Genomic DNA, 19,807 nt, shown 5'->3' with positions numbered 1-19,807 from the left:
TTTTTCCATCGCAATACATTGCAGGTTTTTGATAAAAAAAAACAGTTATGAACCGTAATATTAGGTTATTTCAAAAGTTTTGTACAAGTATAGAACACAATACTTCAAATACAAAAGAAAGAAACAATCTCTATGACATTTCTCTCGAAGTTTGACATTGCTCTTCCAAACATCTATATGGTGAGCCAAAATAAATAAATTACAATAATAATATTTTGTACTCTATACGTTTCTTTCCAAATTTCAATGTTATGCCTTTTACAGCTCATTACTATATGATGTCGTTAAGCAACTTTCAGCCATTATTTCTCTATGAATTCAAATTGAACCAAAACTCTGCCAAAACACCCGAAAATTAACCAAGCGTTTGTCAATGATAGTGTCAGAGTCAATGAACGCACTATTTAACGTTAGTTTGCGAAATTTTGTTCCGGAGATTTTAACCTCGAAGATGAGCCCCGAAATGATTGACCTACAGCAATTCAGAACTAGGATTTGAGGACTCTGGTGGAGACTGACCCATCACAAACGGTGCATGGGATGGCGGAAGAACTGGGCGTCAGCTCCCCTGCGATTTTTGATGGTTTAAAATGTATTGGGAAAATAAAAAATCTCGGAAAGTGGGTGCCCCACGATTTGAACAATCGACAGAAATCCTCGACGATTCTTTTTTGGATGGGATCGTCACATGTGATGATAAATGGATTTCTACGACAACAGGACACTACAGGACAGTGGTTGGAGACCGATGAGCCACCCAGGCACTTCCTAAAGGTCATGATTACTGTATGGTGGTCAGCGGATGGTGTTATTCACCATAACCTTTTGCAACCGAGCCAAACCATTCCAGCGGAGTCTTATTGTGAGGAAATTGACGAAATGTACCGGAAATTGTGTCAGCACTGATCAACAGAAGAGGTTCAATCCAGCTCTGCGACAACGTCTGTCCGCATATTTCACAAGTCACCGTCCGAAAATTAAACGAATTGAGTGTCGAAGTTCTGCCTTACGCATCATACTGCCCAGGCCTCTCGCCGACCGGCTACCATCTTTTCAAGCACTTCGATAACTTTCTCATCCGTAGAACCTTCGCCAACCATGACCAGACAAAAACGGCCTTCGTTGATTTCATCGAATCCCGAGTACCCAATTTTTATGCTTACGGAATTATAGACTTCTGTTACTTTGGAAAAAATGCACTGATTCAAATGACGCTCATTTCGATTAAATTGAATTGATGAGAAAGAGCTGAATTCGATCAAACAAATCGCGGTTAATAACGGTTATAAGGCAGATATTATAAACGCCATGCTTTCCAAAAAACTACAAAAGCAAGCCATGGACCTGATCTACCCATATTCAAGATGCGATAACGTCAGTTATAGGACATTGGCATATTTGGGTGAACAAACCAGGAATATTGTCCGTTTTTTTATGAAAAGGCGTAACGTAGCTTACAGAACGAATAATGATCTGAGTAAATTTATTAAAGACAATAAAGACAAAACTTCGGTGTCGGATAGATCAGGAGTATAAACTGACTTGTGGCTCTTGTCCAAAACTGTATATTGGCCAAACAGGAAGACCATTTTCCCAAAGAATTAAAGAACATAGAAGTAGTTTTCTAAATAGAAAGACCACCTTTTAGCAGAAGGACATGAGTTCAATCATGAATACGAAGTGTTACATTTAGAAGAGACGAGTTTGAAACTCAATCTTCTAGAATGTTTAGAAATCAATAGATTCAGGAATTCAAGTAATTTACAGAATGATCAATTAGAATTGAACAACTCTCCCTTACTAAATATGTTTTCAAATGTGCAAAATGGAACATAAGTTCAGGTAATTCAATTCATTACAAACTTAGGTAAAAAATCAGGTACTTGAAATTCAGGTACTTGAAATTGTAGAATGAGGTATATATATATATATATATATATATATATATATATATAGCATTGAATGTGTAGAATTAGTTATCAAGACACGCCCGAGGAAGCCATTGTATGGCGAAACTCTGTTGCGTTTTTGTAGAACTGTCTAGTGAAAATCATACAATAAAGTATTTTTAGAATACGTTAGTTATGGATTTTCATCAAGTATCGGCCGATTCCATCATACAGTGTCACCATTAAAGTGCGCACCATATGGGAAACTTTTTTTTCGAAAAGTTTCAATGAAGTTTAACTTCGGCACTTGTTTGTGCTTCAAATTTAACTTAAAATGATGCGGCCAACTGCGACCCACTGACGTACAGTGTTTGTCAAATTCAACTTTTTTTTTTTAATTGAAAAAGTGCATTTCTAAATCGAATTTAACAAAAAGTTACTTGAAAAAGTTGTGTCTACGGCAATTTTATATCCATATGCTAAATTTTATGCAACTAGGATAAAGTTAACGTTTTGCTTATTTTTGACAGATATCCCCTTCATTTTAAAAAACAAGTTCGGTTAATTGTCATCAATTCATGTATACATAACAAACTCATCTGGAGTTTAACTTTTCTGATACATTTTTACTCATACGGACATTTTTAGAGAGAAATTAAAAATTTGCTATAAAAATTTTAACATGACTGGTGCAAAGTTTCAATCACTTGGCTATTTTCTTAAACAAACCTTTGATATCGAAAAATCAGAGGCAACTAAAAAAAATGCAAATAATTTCGATAGAACTATTATTATTATAAATTTTAAAGAACAATAATATTATAGAAAATACAAATGGGTACAAAAAAATTACTTATTGATCTAAATGAGGTTGTCAAACACTAATAGCCTACATTTCAGTATGTCGTCCTCCACGTTCAATACAAATTACGGTCCTTCTACTGACATCTGTAACTGCATTTTTAATAAATCGGGGATTTATATTTGCACAGCACTCGCAAATGGTATTTTCTAGATGTTATATGTCAGTAAATGGTCTACTTCGGTACACTTTTTGTTTCAGGTAACCCCACAAGAAAAAGTCTCAAGGCGTCGAGTCGGGTGATCTAGGTGGCCAATAATGTTCCCAGTTATGTCCAATAACTTTGCCTCTGAACATTTGTTGGAAGGACTGTTTTACAGCAACCGTGAGATGTATTGGTGCGCCATCAAGCTGATACCATAGGTCGTATTTAATATTCAAAGGCACATTATCTAAAACTTCACTAACCTCATTATTTAAAAGGTTGAGATAACCGACAGATGATAAATTTTCCCTAAAGAAAAATGGCCCAATTATTTGGTCATTAAGTATCCCACAACATACATTAGTTTTAAAGGAATACTGATCACCACATTCAACTGTGAAATTGGGATTTTCTTGAGCCCACCATCAGCAATTTTGAGAACTCACCGTTCCATTTGAAGAGAACGTTACCTCATCTGTCCATAAAATTTTATACGGAAACTTTACATTTTCTTCTCTCTCTCCTTGAAACCAGAATGAAAACCCCAAACGGACATCAAAATCTCGTTCTTTTAATGTGTTAATAAATTTTGGCTTGTAAGGCTAAAATTTATTCATTAATAAAATTTTTCTAACACTTTCTCTCTTGTAATCGGGATTTTTTATAATATCGGTTATGCTCGTTTGCCCGTGTTCAATAACTTTTAAACAAATGTTAAGTTGGGCCTCCTCATCATATTTACTTGAAGTGTGCTTTTTCTTAAATTGATTTGCTACGGATCCTGGTTTCTCTGAATTTTGACATTATCCTTGACACAGTAGTAAGTTGAACATTTTTTCCTGGATGCCGTTCATTAAAAATGTTAGCTACTTGTCGGTATGGTGTATTCTCACCACATATTAAAACTATTTCTATTCTTTCCTGAAGATACAACATTATTGCAACAACAACTGTTAAAAATTTGACAAGTAAATCAACAACTTGACACTACCATAGCATGCATTTTATTTGTCAAGACCTACTTAAAAATGTTATTCAACGTGATTAAGCATCCTTACCGCCCTAGTTAATGTTTATAAATAATCTGTAAATACTGAATATTGAAATTTTAATGTAATAACAACTCTAGTATTTTTATTAATACTTATTGCAGTTTTTGAGTTGTGTCTGCTTTTTCGAAATTTAAGGTACTGACGTTTGTTTACGAAAATAGCCAAGTGATTGAAACAGTAGAAGGACCATAATTTGTATTGAACGTGGAGGACGACATACTGAAATGTAGGATATGAGTGTTTGACAACCTCATTTAGATCAATAAGTATTTTTTGTACCCATTTGTATTTTCTATAATATTACTGTTCTTTAAAATTTATAATCATAATAATAGTTCTATCGAAATTATTTGCATTTTTTTTTAGTTGCCTCTGATTTTTCGATATCAAAGGTTTGTTTAAGAAAATAGCCAAGTGTTTGAAACTTTGCACCAGTCATGTTAAAATTTTTATAGGAAATTTTTAATTTCTCTCTAAAAATGTCCGTATAAGTAAAAATGTATCAGAAAAGTTAAACTCCATGATGAGTTTGTTATGTATACATGAATTGATGACAATTAACCGAACTTATTTTTTAAAATAAAAGGGATATCTGTCAAAAATAAGCAAAACGTTAACTTTATTCTAGTTGCATAAAATTTGGCATATGGATATAAAATTGCCGTAGACACAACTTTTTCAAGTAACTTTTTGTTAAATTCGATCTAGAAATGCACTTTTTCAATTTTTTTCAAAAAAAATGTTGAGTTTGACAAACACTGAACTTCAGTGGATCGCAGTTGGCCGCATCATTTTAAGTTGAATTTAAAGCACAAACAAGTGCCGACGATAAACTTCATTGAAACTTTTCGAAAAAAAAGTTTCCCATATGGTGCGCACTTTAATGGTGACACTGTAGATGGAAAAAACTTTTAAAAGAAGTTAATACTTCAAAAGATCAAAGTAAGTCAGAATGAAGAAGTACTACCATGAAGAAATAATCACGTCAATTAATAAAATAGTGATCCACCAATAAATCACATACATACCTTCTGATAGACTGTAACCACTCTTTGAATTGTGAGGATCCTTCAGGCGTAATATGGAACGCGGCTCTGGCAGCACATACTATGCTTACAAAATCTTCATAATCTGCCGAAGTGAGATGGTACAGTTTCTGATGCATACACTGTATGTACATCTGTTGGCATTTCTGTACTAGAGGCGTCAATGCTGTACGCAAATGTTGCATTACCAAACTTGGGTTATTTCTAGAAAGATATTGAGCAGCTTCTATAGCGACATCGTGTAAAACAAAGGGACTGACTATGGAGTTCACAGCACAAACACAAAAATGATGTAGGTATTGGGTTCCTGAAAAAAAAATGCAGTCAGTACTGGCACTAGATGAGGGTAACATTCAACCCAATTTAACAGAAAAGATGTATTTCATTTCAAGAAATATCGCGCTTTATTCAATAATTATCACAAGAATTCACTTAATATTACGACGGTACCGAGAACTTAAATCTATTAAATACTAAATATATGAAACTGTAGTAGCAAATCAATTTTCAACATTTCAAGTGTGTGTGAAATCTTTGAAAAATTTAATTTTTTTGAAAGACCTATTGTGTCTGAAATTACAATTATAAATTCAATTAAGCTCGTAGGAAATAATGCTTCATGTCCAACACCTCAAAGACATCTTTACCAAATTTATTACTACGAAATAAACTAAACAAAATTACTCCACGAAAAGGAAAGTAACAAAATTCGAAAAACGATCCTAAATTATTTCAACCAATAGCCTCAAATTACATTTCATGACTATGTCAAACAATGTATGAATCAGTAATTGAGAAAAACTCCAAGAAACCGAATTTCATTCACATACAGTTTGAATTTTTCAAGAAGTATTTATTACGTCACCGGCTTTTACGAAATAGACAGGAGAAAAGTAACTTGAGTTATATTATTTTCATAATAATAAGTCTGTAAACGCACTTCCTTTCAGCATTTATCAAATTAATTTAGTGCGAGATTAGCAATGTACGTAAGAGATGACTAACATTCGAAATCATTATTTTTATTTAGTCGCAATCAGTCACTTCTACATGTCTTCAGGCCTTTTTACAGGTCACCGTCATTTGAATCATCATATGCAGAGACTCGTACTGTCGGAAGACAGTGTGTATCGTCTCTGTTTGGAAAATGATGAAACAGCAGAGCACAGACTTTGTGCCTGGCCCGCTGGAAACCGAATCAGGTTTTTAGAGTTCGGCAGAGCCGTATTCTTACCATCTGACCTGAAAGACCACTCACCAAAAAAACTAATCGGCTTCGTTGAGAAGCTAGGTTTATTTGATCGAGTGTAAATAGGTGTGAGCCACAATAAACCCTTGCGGGTTGCGGTAAAGGGCCGAATAGACCCACTCACTTTGGGCCTAACCCTAACCTAACATGTCTTCAACACCAGTCAATCGGTGTTGTCTGAAAATTTCAGTTACAAATCATCTCAGTGAACGAGAGTACAAGACTAACAAAAAAAGTAGCTATGTGAAGTAATTCACCTAAAATGTTTAAAAGAATGTACATGTTCAATATATAATAAAAAGATAATGCTATATGACATTGTTGACTGAAAGTACTTAGAGAAGAGTGGAAAACAAAATATTTGTCTTGAAAAAAGCTTTTTGTAAAAAGTACAGATCATACTTATATATTATTCATCCCAAAAGAGCTACGATATCCCAAAAAATTAAGAAAATAATACAAAGAGTCATCATAGTTAAAGACGATGAAATTTATCCAGGTATCCTCTTCGAAACCTCCGCAAATGATACAGGTCCTACTCTAACGAAAAAAAAGTCAGAAAAACAGATTTAACAAGGAAAAAAAGTATTCAAGAAGAAGCCAGACAACAAGCAGAAGGATTATCAACTGTTCAACATCATTTTAACAATTTTGGATGAATGTTCTTGTTTATTATCTACTGTAAGGGTGATAACATCTCCCCTCACCAAGACGCCATCTATGGGATCGACAGAGAATTCAATCCTCGAATACAATATAAACGAGGCTCCCCAAGACTATTAGTTGCAAAGCCAAGTTTCAACATCGACCCACCTTAGGTGCTAGGCTGAACCACAAATGCATTGCTGGACTGAACTGTCCTCAACTTAAGCTTGTTTTTTGAGCTCAGTCAGGTCCGGCAAACCATTTGTGGTTTAGCCTAGCACCACTGAAGGGAGCCATGGCGGATCGAAACAGCACTCTCTAATGTTGAATCATAAATGTAATCTGTTTGGGTTCTAGTTTCCACCTAGTTGACTTACAGTGAAAACTGTTTTGAATGATAGAGGACGAATTTCGCCGGAGGTCGATGTAAATTAAAGCTTGGCTTTGCAATTGACCGCATTGGGGAGCCTTGTTTATTTTTGATATTCGAGGATTGAGTTCTCTGTTGATCCCATAAATGGCGTCTTCATAAGGAAAGATGTCATCGCCTTTACTTATACTTAGGCTTGTTATTTAAAGACAGTCGAGACTAGCAAAACATTAGTGGTTTGGCCTAGCACCACTAATGAGACCTATGGCAGGTCGAAACAGTGTTGTCTAATATTGAATCATAAATGCATCGTGTTTGGGCTCTACTTCCCAACCACTTACTGAAAATGCAGTAATTTTTTTATTGCTATTATGCACCAAACTAACCAACTATCATAAGAAAACAAGTAAAGCTGAGGTACCAGTCAATCTAATAATGACACTGATGATCTTTAAACATGACTCAACCTCTGACGGAAGCACCAAACTCTTACGAAAGTTCAAAATAGATGAACACTTCAATCTAGTAGACCACAATTGTAATCTTCATGCAGTTATTGTTCACTGTGGTTCTGGCGTTGAATCAGATCATTATTACGCATTGGTCAAAGACAAAACGGACTGGTTTAAGTTTGACGATAGTCGTGTCACGAAGTCTGGCGATGTTTTGAATTTATTGGGGCCTCTGGAGACACCCTAAATTTTGTTTAATGAAAGAGATGACATTGGCAGATCAAGATCTTCAGATGATGTGGTGCTGCAGGTTTTTCCGGGTTTTCCTGCAGCTGAAAAAGCAAATGCGCCACTGGAATCAATGAAGTCGCTCCGGAGCGCCAATTAATTTTTGTTGTTTTATAATTTCATGATTTGTACTACTTGAATAATAGTTATTGCTATCAACATTCAGAATTTTGATACTTTCATTATTAATAATCGAAAGTAGACAGACACTTTTTCACAGGACTGCCTATTACTTACTTTGTAAAATGTCAGGTTGAGGAAATGAGAGAAATGGATTGATTACTGGTTACTATATAAACCCATTTTTGGGAGAGAGAAGTAATATATTTACTGTTATTTTAGAACAAATTATTCTTATATTGACAGGGGAAATATACTTTAATAGATTAGTTTTTGGGAAGTTTCCCACATTTTTTGTATAAATATGGAGAAGTAGAAAGCCAAAAAGATTTTTTCCCAAAAACTGTCCTAGCGTAATGGGATAATAATTTATCTATCATGTGACATTGTTGAAATATATTTGTAAATCTGTAAACAATGCAGTGATTGTCAAGAAGGTGCCTCATTATTTCCGATTTCGAGCTGAATTGCCACTTTAAAAGAAAAAATTACATACGGTTGATTTGACATTCTAGTTTTGGAAAGTCTTTTTTCAAATTTTTTGCAGAAAGTTTTGTCGGAATATTTGATTTATATTTCTAGTTAGGTTCCTTATATCAACCAACCTTAATCTAAACAAAAGCATGAATTTGTCTTTGATAAAAACTCAAGAAAAAATTTTGTTGCTCACCTAAATGTTTGGATATTCTCAACAGCCACTTAACGTCCTCTCCATAAGGCGGATTCCTTGCATACTTCGCTTGAGGTCTATCGTCATGGACTCTCCTAGCTAAAGTTTCTAGAGCCAACATACCTACCCTATAAGATGTCAATAAATACCTCAACTGTGCCTGATTGAATTGATGTGGCCTGTGTGTTCTTGCAACAGCTGTTGGAGGGTGGGGCACCATACCTGTGAATTAAATCAATAGCACTGTTATGAAATTTCACAAGATTTACTGTATATATAACACGCCTGAAGACACTATTATATAATAATAATAATAATATTTATTTACATTACATTAAAAGTTACAATAAAAGAAGACATTCAATAGTAAATAAATACATACTACCCAATAAGGCAAGCCTTGGTAGTGGGAGTAAAACTTTACAAAAATCATATCTATACATTCAATGAGCCTAATCGGGGATCGAGTCAAAGTAGACAAAATACCAAAAGGCGGACCTTGACTACAGTGAAATTGTCTACGTAGATCCAGAATCTCGAAATCATATCAGGAAAATTAAAAGAAAATATGAAATTGAAATATGAATTATAAAGTTTTTAAAATATAAAATATTGTTGTAAAAATAAAATTCAAAATAGTACAACACATGTAGATTGGTGAGATGTTTTTTCAAAATCTCACAATAAAGTGTTATTAAAATTCAACAATGAATTTTACTTGTTCGGACTTTCATTGTCTGATTCAGGCCAAAAAAAGTTGGTAATCATCGATATATAGTATTCGCCGTCGACAGTGATGGCCTGGCCAACGTCGTTCTCAAAGAAATGTAGACCCATGACGCCGCCATCCCAAAATCCACACCAAACAGTGACTTTTTCGGGATGCATTGAACGCTCTTGGATCTCATGTGGTTTGGTATCATCCTAAATTAGACAATTTTGTTTGTTCACATACCCATTCATCTAGAAATGAGCCTCTTCGCTGAAGATGATTTTGGATAAAAATTAGGGTCAATTACCAACTGTATCAGAGCCCATTCAGCGAATACACATCATTGTCTATGGTCGTTTACCTTCAGTTCATGGGTCAGTTGAATTTTGATAAATTGATAAAACAATTTTATGATTTGCACGTGTTGAATGCAATATCCGTCCATAGTGATTTTCAAAACAGACTGAATAAATGACAACGAATTTGACAGATGTAGCTTCAACAAGATGGCCGTTATCAATTGTCAAAATTCGGAAGTCCCTGCCGGAAGACCCTATATAATATACTGTTTACAAAACCAGAAAATTGATAAAAATTGCAGAGAACTTACCAGGAGGTGGTGCTTGATATATGTGAGTAGGCGGCCTTAGACCTTGCACAGGTTGAGCTATTGTAACAGCTGGACTGTAATACTGCAACTGAGCTTGTGGAGGAGGGGCCTGCTGAGGAGTTGTGAAGACAGCTGGAGGAGGTTGAGGATACTGGGAGGGTGCGTTTGTGTAAGCTGCTTGTTGGGGAGGAGGTAAATTAGCATATGACGTTGGTACAGGTTGGAATGGGGGTGCTGTCCCTTGAGGAGGAGGAGGTGGATATGGAAACTGATACATTTGAACGTGTCCAGGAGGTGGAGCTTGGTGAAGGGGGTGTAAAGGGCCCCCATAACTGATTTGAGGCTGGTGAGGATGAGGATGGTGAACATAATTATAATGACCCACATACATTCCAACAGGGGGTGCAGCATGCTGAAAAATGAAGAAAACAATATTTAATATTTCTGTGGTAATAGTTTTATGTGATTAAACTGAAAGTTCAATTTTACCGGGGAAGAAAATAAGTTATAATATTTGTTATATTTTTGAATCAGTCATAATTTTTGTTGTCCTTAACAACTTGTAAGTTGTTAAGGACAACAATATGTATAATATTGAATGTTTGTAAAATCTTCTGATAAATATATCGATGATTATCTTGTTTTCTGAAAAAAATCTGATAGTGATTAATAGCTCACCGTATATGGAGGAGTTGTAGTCACTACTACCGGTGTCGCAGCTGGCTGTACTTCAGGAGGTCCCGGAGGTTCTATCAGCGCCACGAGGGCTCCATGAGGATCCATAATGGTATCGTGAGCCATTTCACTATCCATAAGCTGTTCACCTCCAGGTGTGTGCCTGATATACAACTCATACCAGTATTTGGCTACCTGGAATAGCACCTCGGGGTACACTCCACCTCCTTTCGCAGCATTTTCAACGGTGTGGCAAGCGTGCTCTAACATTTCTTCGCTTTGTTCCTTGCACTGTAGTATTGCTCGTTGGATTTCATTTGGATTGAGCGCATGAGCGTGTGGAAGGCAGGAGAGAGCCAGTTCTGCAGCAGCACGGACCATATTCAAATCACAGCCCCGAGAAGCCCGGTCAGCAATGCTCGCAGCTTCGGGAGGAGTGAGATGGCCCTCCCAAGTATCTATGAGGAATGATATTGCTGCAGCTCCAATTTCCATTGCTTGACCTTCAGAAAAAACAAAATTATCATTCTGAGGGATTCATGTATCTTTAAGTAACAATATGGTTTTTGTTAGAGTAACAATTTGAACAAAAAAATCTAATTTAGATTCTTTATTGGTAATCAGATTTTTATACATTATCAGTTTAATTCGTAAACTACTTGTTCATAAGAGTTTAGGCTTTTCAATTTTATGGGGTGAAATCTTTTTCAAAATATAAACTGAGATTTCTTCCATTTTTTGTTTTCTATTCTATTACTCAGCATATTGAACAACTCAATTTCATCATAAGGTTCTAAAAATTTAGTGAAAGGGTTGCAACCAATCATGTATGAATAATCAAAATACAAAACTAGTTATTTACCGAAGATTATAAATGTGAAATTACCTTGTTTGTGAGAGTTATTTATATATATAAAATATCACAAACTAAACAGGCCCAGTCCTCATACCAAGGAGGAGGAAGGTGAGGCAGGAAAAAAATGTTGGATTGGGGAAGGTGTTGGTGGCAACTAGATTAAAATAAGAAAAAAATGCTTATGAATAATTTGAAAAAGAAGTCATAATTGGATGGATAAATTAGAAATGGGAAATGATGAGGAAAAAAACTATATTGATTTGATACCAAATTCAGAAAATTTATTTTCTTAATTTTTTGAATAAACAGTCATCCCTATATTTTTTGTCCAAAATCAGTTTTTAAATCATGGGATCTCAAAGAAGTATTCTGACACGTGTTTTGTTCACAAAAGTCATTCATCTCACTAAACTTTTAATCAGAAGATTTTATTTCATTCCCAACAAAATGAATGAATTTACAAATTTTTTATATCCAATAATTTATTAGATTTATATAAATTTCTAATTGACTACTGAAAATCAAATTTGAATATAGGTACTGTTTTATTGAGCTAAACTGAACACTTGTGTGTTGAATTTGTTGGAAACCTCCTGCAAAAAATTCACCTGAGATACAAGTGAGAGATTGGGGTCTCTGTCACATTCCTGATCTACTACAAATGTAAGTTCTCTTATCTGTAAATGTAGGTGTTTTGTCTGAAAATTACTAACCTTATTGTTTTCATAACATAATGAAAACATCAAGGTAATTAGATCATTTATGGACAAACAGTTATTGTTAATACATGTGTATCAATGACCATGAAATTATTGTCATTTGATTGATACAACAGAACTTTTAAATCACAGTGGGACTACTAACAGAGGACATTATACACCATACTGCAGACACCCGTATACTGGCGCGTGGAACAAAATCACACCTTTAAGATAACCGAGGGAAAGTTTCTTTGTGCAATTATTATTTATTTTTTGTTAATTTTGAATAAGAATTTTACTGATTTGATTCAATTATAATTTTATTAATATATGAATATAGGAATAAAAAAAAAACAGAACAAATAAAAAATTGTTTAAACCTGAATTCATTGAAAAATATTGATATTTATTATCCTTATATCTTTTATAACAGGATAATTGAATTTACTGAAATGACTATAATTTTTTAGGAAAGATAAGTTGTAGAGAATTGTTTTTTTTTAGTTTTCTACTTCCGCATCAATATATAGAAAGTGGGGCACTTCCAAAAACGAAAGGAAAAAATTAAAAATATCAATAAAAACACCCTATATACCCTATATAATTTCAGATACAAACAGGAAGATAAAAAACCATACGAAACTTCTTTCTATTATGATCACATGGAAATCTACTGTTCAGTTTTAACATTCGTTTATATTAAATGAATAAAACACACTTTTGTCTGAATTACCACTGTTAGATTTCATTTATATGACTGATTTCGGGTTTGACCCCATAAACAAGTCATCAATCACACATATTTAACATTCGTAATGAAACTGAAAGATGTATATAAAGTATTATTAAAACTTCATTTATAAAAAATTCTTTCATTTTCCATGTAAACTTTTAGATGTTTTGAGTGAAAAGAAGAAAAAACTATATAAAATTTAATTAGATCCCAAAATCTTTCCCAAATTAGTGATAATTTTTACAGGAAGAAGCATAACCCATATGTAGCAAAAGTCACCCAACCCATATGTAGCAGGAATCAAATCGAACCCAAAAGTAATAATTGGTATATATAACATTCTGATTTTTTTACCAAAAAAAAAATTTCATAGAGAATCTGCGATTGTAAATTGATAAAGTGATTATGTCCAGCTTGATAAAGTGATTATGTCTAGCGTGACAAAACATTGTGAAAAATAATTGTCTTACATTTATCACATTTTACAGTTCCAAAACTGTTTTTCATAGTTAATGTTCTATTTTTCTATGGAATTAAATATCTTAAAACATCAAAAAAATTATTACATTTCATATCACGTGAACATCCCCAATCAGTCTTACTATCATAACAGTGCTTACCAGTTATCCATGAAACATGAGATGAGTAAGTTCTACTGAGCCAGTTGGGGCTGACGCAATTGTGCAATCCCAACGCATATAAGCCCAACTGAAAAGCGCACATATGCAAAGCCCTATGGGGACCATGATGATTCTGATTAGTGGACGGTTGAGTAAACAAAGAAGTGCTGCTGGTGCCGCCAGCTTTGTTCAACACCGTCTTGGCTAATTCAAACATAAAATGAGCTCCAGCTTCCGAAGGTTGATTCGGTATGGAGGGGTAAGCTCTTTTACCCTTGTATCGGCCATCTTTGGCCCTCGTTACTGGCCCTTGTACAGCAACTGCGCCTGCTTGACCAGTTACTGATAAATTGTTGATTCCTTGTTCTATTTCCGCACTTGTAGAGCTATGAGGTCTGCTGCAACAAGCTGAAAAGGAAATTTGAATGTATCAATCAGTTGGTAAACATATAATTTTATATTCTTGTCTTGAATTGTCAATGTTATTTTGAGTGCTATAGGCATCTGTCTTTTAAATTCAGTACTATTGTAGTTGAAAACATATTCATCAAAATATACATTTAATTGCTCTTCCATCTGGGTATCTGGGTATATATTATATCTAAAAAAGGTTTTTTTTTATACCAATCCTATTCCTTTTTTATGTTTACTTCATACTACTCAATAGTAGCGAAAGCCTTTGATTCAGTAAGAAATGGAATTATGATCAGTAAATTGTACAACATTGGTATCAGAGAATTCGTACTTGAATGGATCGAGTCATTTTTATCTGACAGAAAAATGGTTGTGACTCTGAATAATACTGCATCACATATTCAAGATATTATGCTTGGTGTACCACAAGGTTCAATATTAGGACCGCTGTTGTTTTTAATCTATATAAATTATCTCCTGAAATATATCAAACATGGTTACACCGTAATGTTCACAGATGACACTACCATATCAGTGTCTGGTAACACAATAGATGAGTTAGAATTCAATATAAACTCAGTCATGGATGCTATGGTTTCTTGATGTGACAGAAACCAACTGAAACTGAATGCAAATAAAATAATTTACTTGGGTTTCTCCTTGAAAAAGACATTGAATCCTAATAACGTCCAACTATCTGATACAGCCAAACTCCTAGGTATGTACTTAGATAAAACCTTGTCTTGGGAGCCCCACGTTGATAATGTATGTGAAAAATTGAATCAGTCAATATTTGCAATACGCCAGCTCAAAGAGTTGCTAGACTTAGATGGTATCAAGACGGTCTATTATTCTTTGGCCTATTCTCACATGGCTCTAAATATAGTAATGTGGGGTACTTCTGCTGACGCAAGACGTGTATTTATTCTACAAAAAAAAATCATGAGAATCATATTTGAAATTGCACCGAGATATAGCTGTAGAGCTTTATTTTCAAAATATAAAATATTAACTTTACCCTGTATCTATATTTATAAAGCTCTGCTTCATGTGAGATACAACATAGCTCATTTTGATCACGAGTCAGTCACTCATAATTATGCAACACGAACTAAACACTTGACCATTTCAAAACACAAAACTTCGACATTCAAGGAATCTCTTAGGTATAACGGCATCATACTTTTTAATTAATTGCCACAGGATGTCAAGGACCTACACTTAGTAAGTTTCAAGAACCATATCAAAGAATTATTGACGAACGGGGGTTATTATAGATTAGATGAGTTCCTGCAAAGGGATGTCTTGATATAACTTGTTCTCACTGCTTTTCCTTCCTATTTTTATGTTAAACCTTTTGATTGTATACAATTTTATTATGTTGCTTTATAATAATTTGTCTATGATTTTAAAATTTGCATCAGTATGTCGCTTGTAGTGTTTTGTATACTGCCTGTTTTATTTGATAGGTATATATTTATTTATTCATATTTATATATTTATTTATTGTTGTTTTTATTATTGACATGTCTAATATAATGATCTGAAAGATAAATAAATACAACAACAAAATATGATAGAAATTCTCATCTATCGACGTGGGCTGTTCAAAAAATAAGGTGAATTTTCAAATTTCGCGGGCTATGTATACCGTATTAGCAATTTTTCAATGTTGGTACACTCGTCTCGAACATATGTTCACAGTTTCAGTTGTTTAAGCATGTCTAGTTTGTTAGTGAGAGACATAAAAGTTAGAAGTGTTTTGCGTGTTTGGCAATTTTCTGGTATCGAAAATAATGGATCAAAGAACTTGCATACAATTTTGTGTAAAAAATGGAATTAAGTGTTCGAAAACACTTAAAAAGAAGTTGAAAGTGGCATACAGTGACTGTACTCTGCAAGCAATACGAAGAAAACGTCCAGTATTGTGTAAAAATAATTCATGGCTTTTGTCTCAGGATAATGCACCTGCTCACTCGTCATTGATTATTTGTAATTTTTTGGCAAAAACACCAGTATTATAAGCATTGTGATATTTCTTGGGACAATAAAACAATAAAAGTAATGAATACCAAAAGCAACTGAGTGTTCATAATATATTCGTTACTGTCATTTCATTCTATATATGATATAAAATGTGACATCTATGAAGTGTTGTTCAAAGCTAATTTCAAAATTATGTGTAACCAGTATTGGCAGCTGTTCCTCCTAGCATAAGCTATCTTTGAGTCACAACTAACGTGAAGATAGGTAAGGAGAGACAATTAAAGGAGGAAGATTTTAACAAGGAGGGATCAACAAAAAAGGGAGTTCTCTCTGGTAGAGCTTAGAAGGCGGAAGAGCTGAATATCTTGAGGTTGTTTTTATGATGTGAAAGTAATCACGGTGATTCTGGTAAATTCGAATATTTCGTGGTGATCACTGTGGATTTAAGTCAAAGTGATCGATAATTAATTCGTTGATGAATTGGGGATTTATCAGATGCGACAATTATAGTCCTGAGATTTTCTGCCAACAAAATGACTCTCTGGTTCCAGGTGTGAAAGTTCCATGGAATAAATGTGAGAAATTATTGGCGAGTTTGACGAGAAGTCCCAGAATTTTTTATCGAATTGCTGATCACAGCAAGTCAAATTGAACAACAAACAAATACCATAAGTCATAATCCAAATATCTTACATCATCGTGCAAGAAGCTCCAAATATTCAATATTCAAATTTTTTACTTGCTTGGTACATTAATAATCAGAAACTAGCAAAGTTGTCCAAAGAACTCACACTATTCTCTACTGACTAGCCTGGGTATTCAAAGTAGCACTGGCTACGTTACAACACACATTCGTTAATTTTGAATTTATTCAAAACTCTTCTATCAAAACCCAGAATATTTCAATAAGCATTTTTCTGATGCGACATTTATGTATGAAAGGGAGCTTACATCTAGAACACTTACCCATTTCTGAAGGAATGATTTCAACAGGAGGTAAGAAAGGACTAATCGGAGTTATTACTTTATCACAGTCTTCCCGTTTCAGGTTGGTATACTGGCTCTTTATCGGAGGATTGCTGGAATAGTAAGAACTCACGATGGGTGTCTTCAGCAATTGGTGAACCTCTTTATCCAATAGCCGGTCCATTATCCTCGCCATCTTCCAACAATTATCTTTGTAAAACATCAAGAGTGCTATTGCAAGGTCTCCTCTCTGCCTCCTGGTGCCTTCACAAAGTAACGGGTGGTCTGCTTCAGAAACGTTTGCCTTCAAACCAAGAGCAGCAACTGCCGCTTCAAAGCCCAAATATTCATCCGAAGGTAACCGCATATTGATAATTTTGCCTCTGTCGCGACCGACAACACTCGGAATGACTAGCGCATCGAAAATAAAACTGGCCAACATTATGGGAAGCATCGCTTCCCCTCTGGATCTCAGAGTGCCGTCTTTGAGCGCATCGGCACGTTTTCTGAGGATTTGGAGTTCGTTATGACCCAACGGTATGCGTTTTAGTAAGTTTACCAGATCGGCTTCCTGATTGGCTAATTTGACTTCTAAGGGTTTCGTGCTGGCCGGCGGTCTAGCCATCTCAAGGCCAAACATGCCAACACGGAAAGCCAGATGAAAATGTTCGCAGTTTTCGGCGAGCACGGAGCACAAAAAGGCACATTTGGACAGGGTGCCAGAGGCCAGACAGCTTAGCTGATGGGTGGCTGGATTCATCTGCAGCTTCTTACCTAGAAATAATTTTAAAAATGATTCCATTTTTTGGCTTTTGAAAATGATACTAACAAGCATTTGAAAACAAACATCTTTGAGAATTGGTCTAGATACACACACTTGTATGCACAACTTACTTTCGATCTAATGTGTTTGGAAAATGACAAATTTTGATCAAAATATAAACCAAGATCTTTAACTGAGTTACTTCATGACAGTGAAATGGTATCTACTCGATAATTGTACTCGATGACTGACATTTTCCTACTATAAGACACTACTTTACATTTGGATGCATTGAGATATAGTATGTGAACTGTTGTTCTAACTGTCATTGCAATGTATTACAGTCTTCTATAGTTTCGAAAGGTAAATATATTTTTAAATCATCTGCAAAAAATAATTTATTACAATCGACATAATTACTGAGGTCATTAACAAATAATAAGAACAGTAGTGGACCGAGATTGGACCCCTGAGGTACTCCAGATGAAAGATTGTAATAAAATGAAATAAGTAGGATTTAATGAAAAGTACTGCTGAATTAGGGAAACCAAATTGGTGGAGTTTTTGTAAAAGGATCATGTGATCAAGTTGATCAAATGCTTTAGCAAAATCAGTATATATCACATCAACTTGACCACGATTATCTAAGACATCCCTAACATTTTGGGTCAATACAATTAAATTTGTTATGGTGGATCTATTTGACATAAATCCATGTTGTTGCAGAGATATGATATTACGAACTGAGGAATGTACGCGATTATAGATGACAGAGAACATATAGGTTGTGACTCGTTGTATAGTTCTGATCTGATTGCATTTAATAATCTGCCAAGTCATATAAAAAGCTGTGATTCATTAAATTCATTCAAAAGAAAATGTAGTGAACATATTTCAAGTAATTGTCATCAATAATTCGTCTTGTTTTTTAGTTTCGTGTTTTTAAAATGTGACTTGTCTCTAATTTTTATATATATATATATATATATATATATATATATATATATATATATATATATATATATATATATATATATATATTATTGTTTTGTATTTTATAAGTGACTGACTGTACTATGAAGAGCATTATTTGCTAATAAAGAGTAATAATAATAATAATAATTTAGCAAAGTTCAATTGGATTGAGATTGGACGATGATTCCGAATATAAGATGGATCTCCAGCTCAAGAATGGGACAAACTCGTGATATCTTCCATAATTCAGGAAAATTATTATTTTTAACTGCAAGATTGAAAAGTGTCAATAAAGGATAGACCAATACACCGATGCAGTCTTTTATCAAAAAGGATGGTATCTTATTGGGACCAGAAGTGAACTTATTCTTTAGTTTACATGCTGCAATCAAGATTTCCTGTTCGCTGATGTTTTAAAAATTTATATTATTATAAAAACAATTTGAAGCATGGATGCAAAGTATTTTCATCAACTGCAGAGTGTGAATATGTACTGTGAAAAAAATTTGCAAAACTATTTACAATTTCATCTGGAGAATCAATAGTGAAGTCATCATATTTCATCCTACCTGGAATACGGGAGGTTCTATTCTTGGAATGTACGTATGACCACAATGATTAAGGATTAGATATTACAGATTCTTGTATAGATTTCAAATAAATATCATATGCAGCTTTAATTTGGTTTTTGATGACAATGCACTGCACCGTAAAACAGAAAGGAGTGGGGGCAAAGAGCAAGACATGCCCCAGTAACTTATACATAAAAAGTGTAACAATTCGGACAATTTTGACAGTTATCATTTATTTACTATCTAAAATGATGGAAATTATTCTGAATAAAATGAATAAAAAAAAATGTTAAACAGTTTTATTAGAAAACAAAATAGTGATGTAGATAATGTACTAAAAACTAAAAAATAATTCGGAAGGATCTAGGTGGCAGTCATCACACCACTCTCCTCAGCAATCTATGGTATTGATATATATCATAAGAGAGGCAATCGA

General features: G+C 34.2%; 1 protein-coding gene across 3 annotated transcripts in view; it reads right to left on the bottom strand.

Moving 5' to 3' along the window:
- Dora (zinc finger SWIM domain-containing dorado) overlaps nt 1-19,807 on the bottom strand; it is a 121,085-nt gene that overhangs the window by 11,620 nt on the left and 89,658 nt on the right. For all 3 annotated transcript variants that reach the window (XM_074169598.1, XM_074169597.1, XM_074169599.1), the window contains exons 9-14: nt 17,062-17,835; nt 13,696-14,103; nt 10,789-11,288; nt 10,111-10,522; nt 8,789-9,010; nt 4,977-5,301 (exon numbers count right to left, since the gene is read on the bottom strand). In XM_074169598.1, the coding sequence (XP_074025699.1) occupies nt 4,977-5,301; nt 8,789-9,010; nt 10,111-10,522; nt 10,789-11,288; nt 13,696-14,103; nt 17,062-17,835 (2,641 nt within the window). The remainder of the gene's footprint in view (nt 1-4,976; nt 5,302-8,788; nt 9,011-10,110; nt 10,523-10,788; nt 11,289-13,695; nt 14,104-17,061; nt 17,836-19,807) is intronic.

This window comes from Leptinotarsa decemlineata, unplaced genomic scaffold, assembly GCF_025532065.1.
Source record: "Leptinotarsa decemlineata unplaced genomic scaffold, Ldec_3_MD MMD2_P_RNA_scaffold_5, whole genome shotgun sequence".
Classification (NCBI taxonomy): domain Eukaryota; kingdom Metazoa; phylum Arthropoda; class Insecta; order Coleoptera; family Chrysomelidae; genus Leptinotarsa; species Leptinotarsa decemlineata.
Note: the sequence above shows the minus strand (reverse complement) of the source record. Positions and strands in the feature narration are given on the sequence as shown.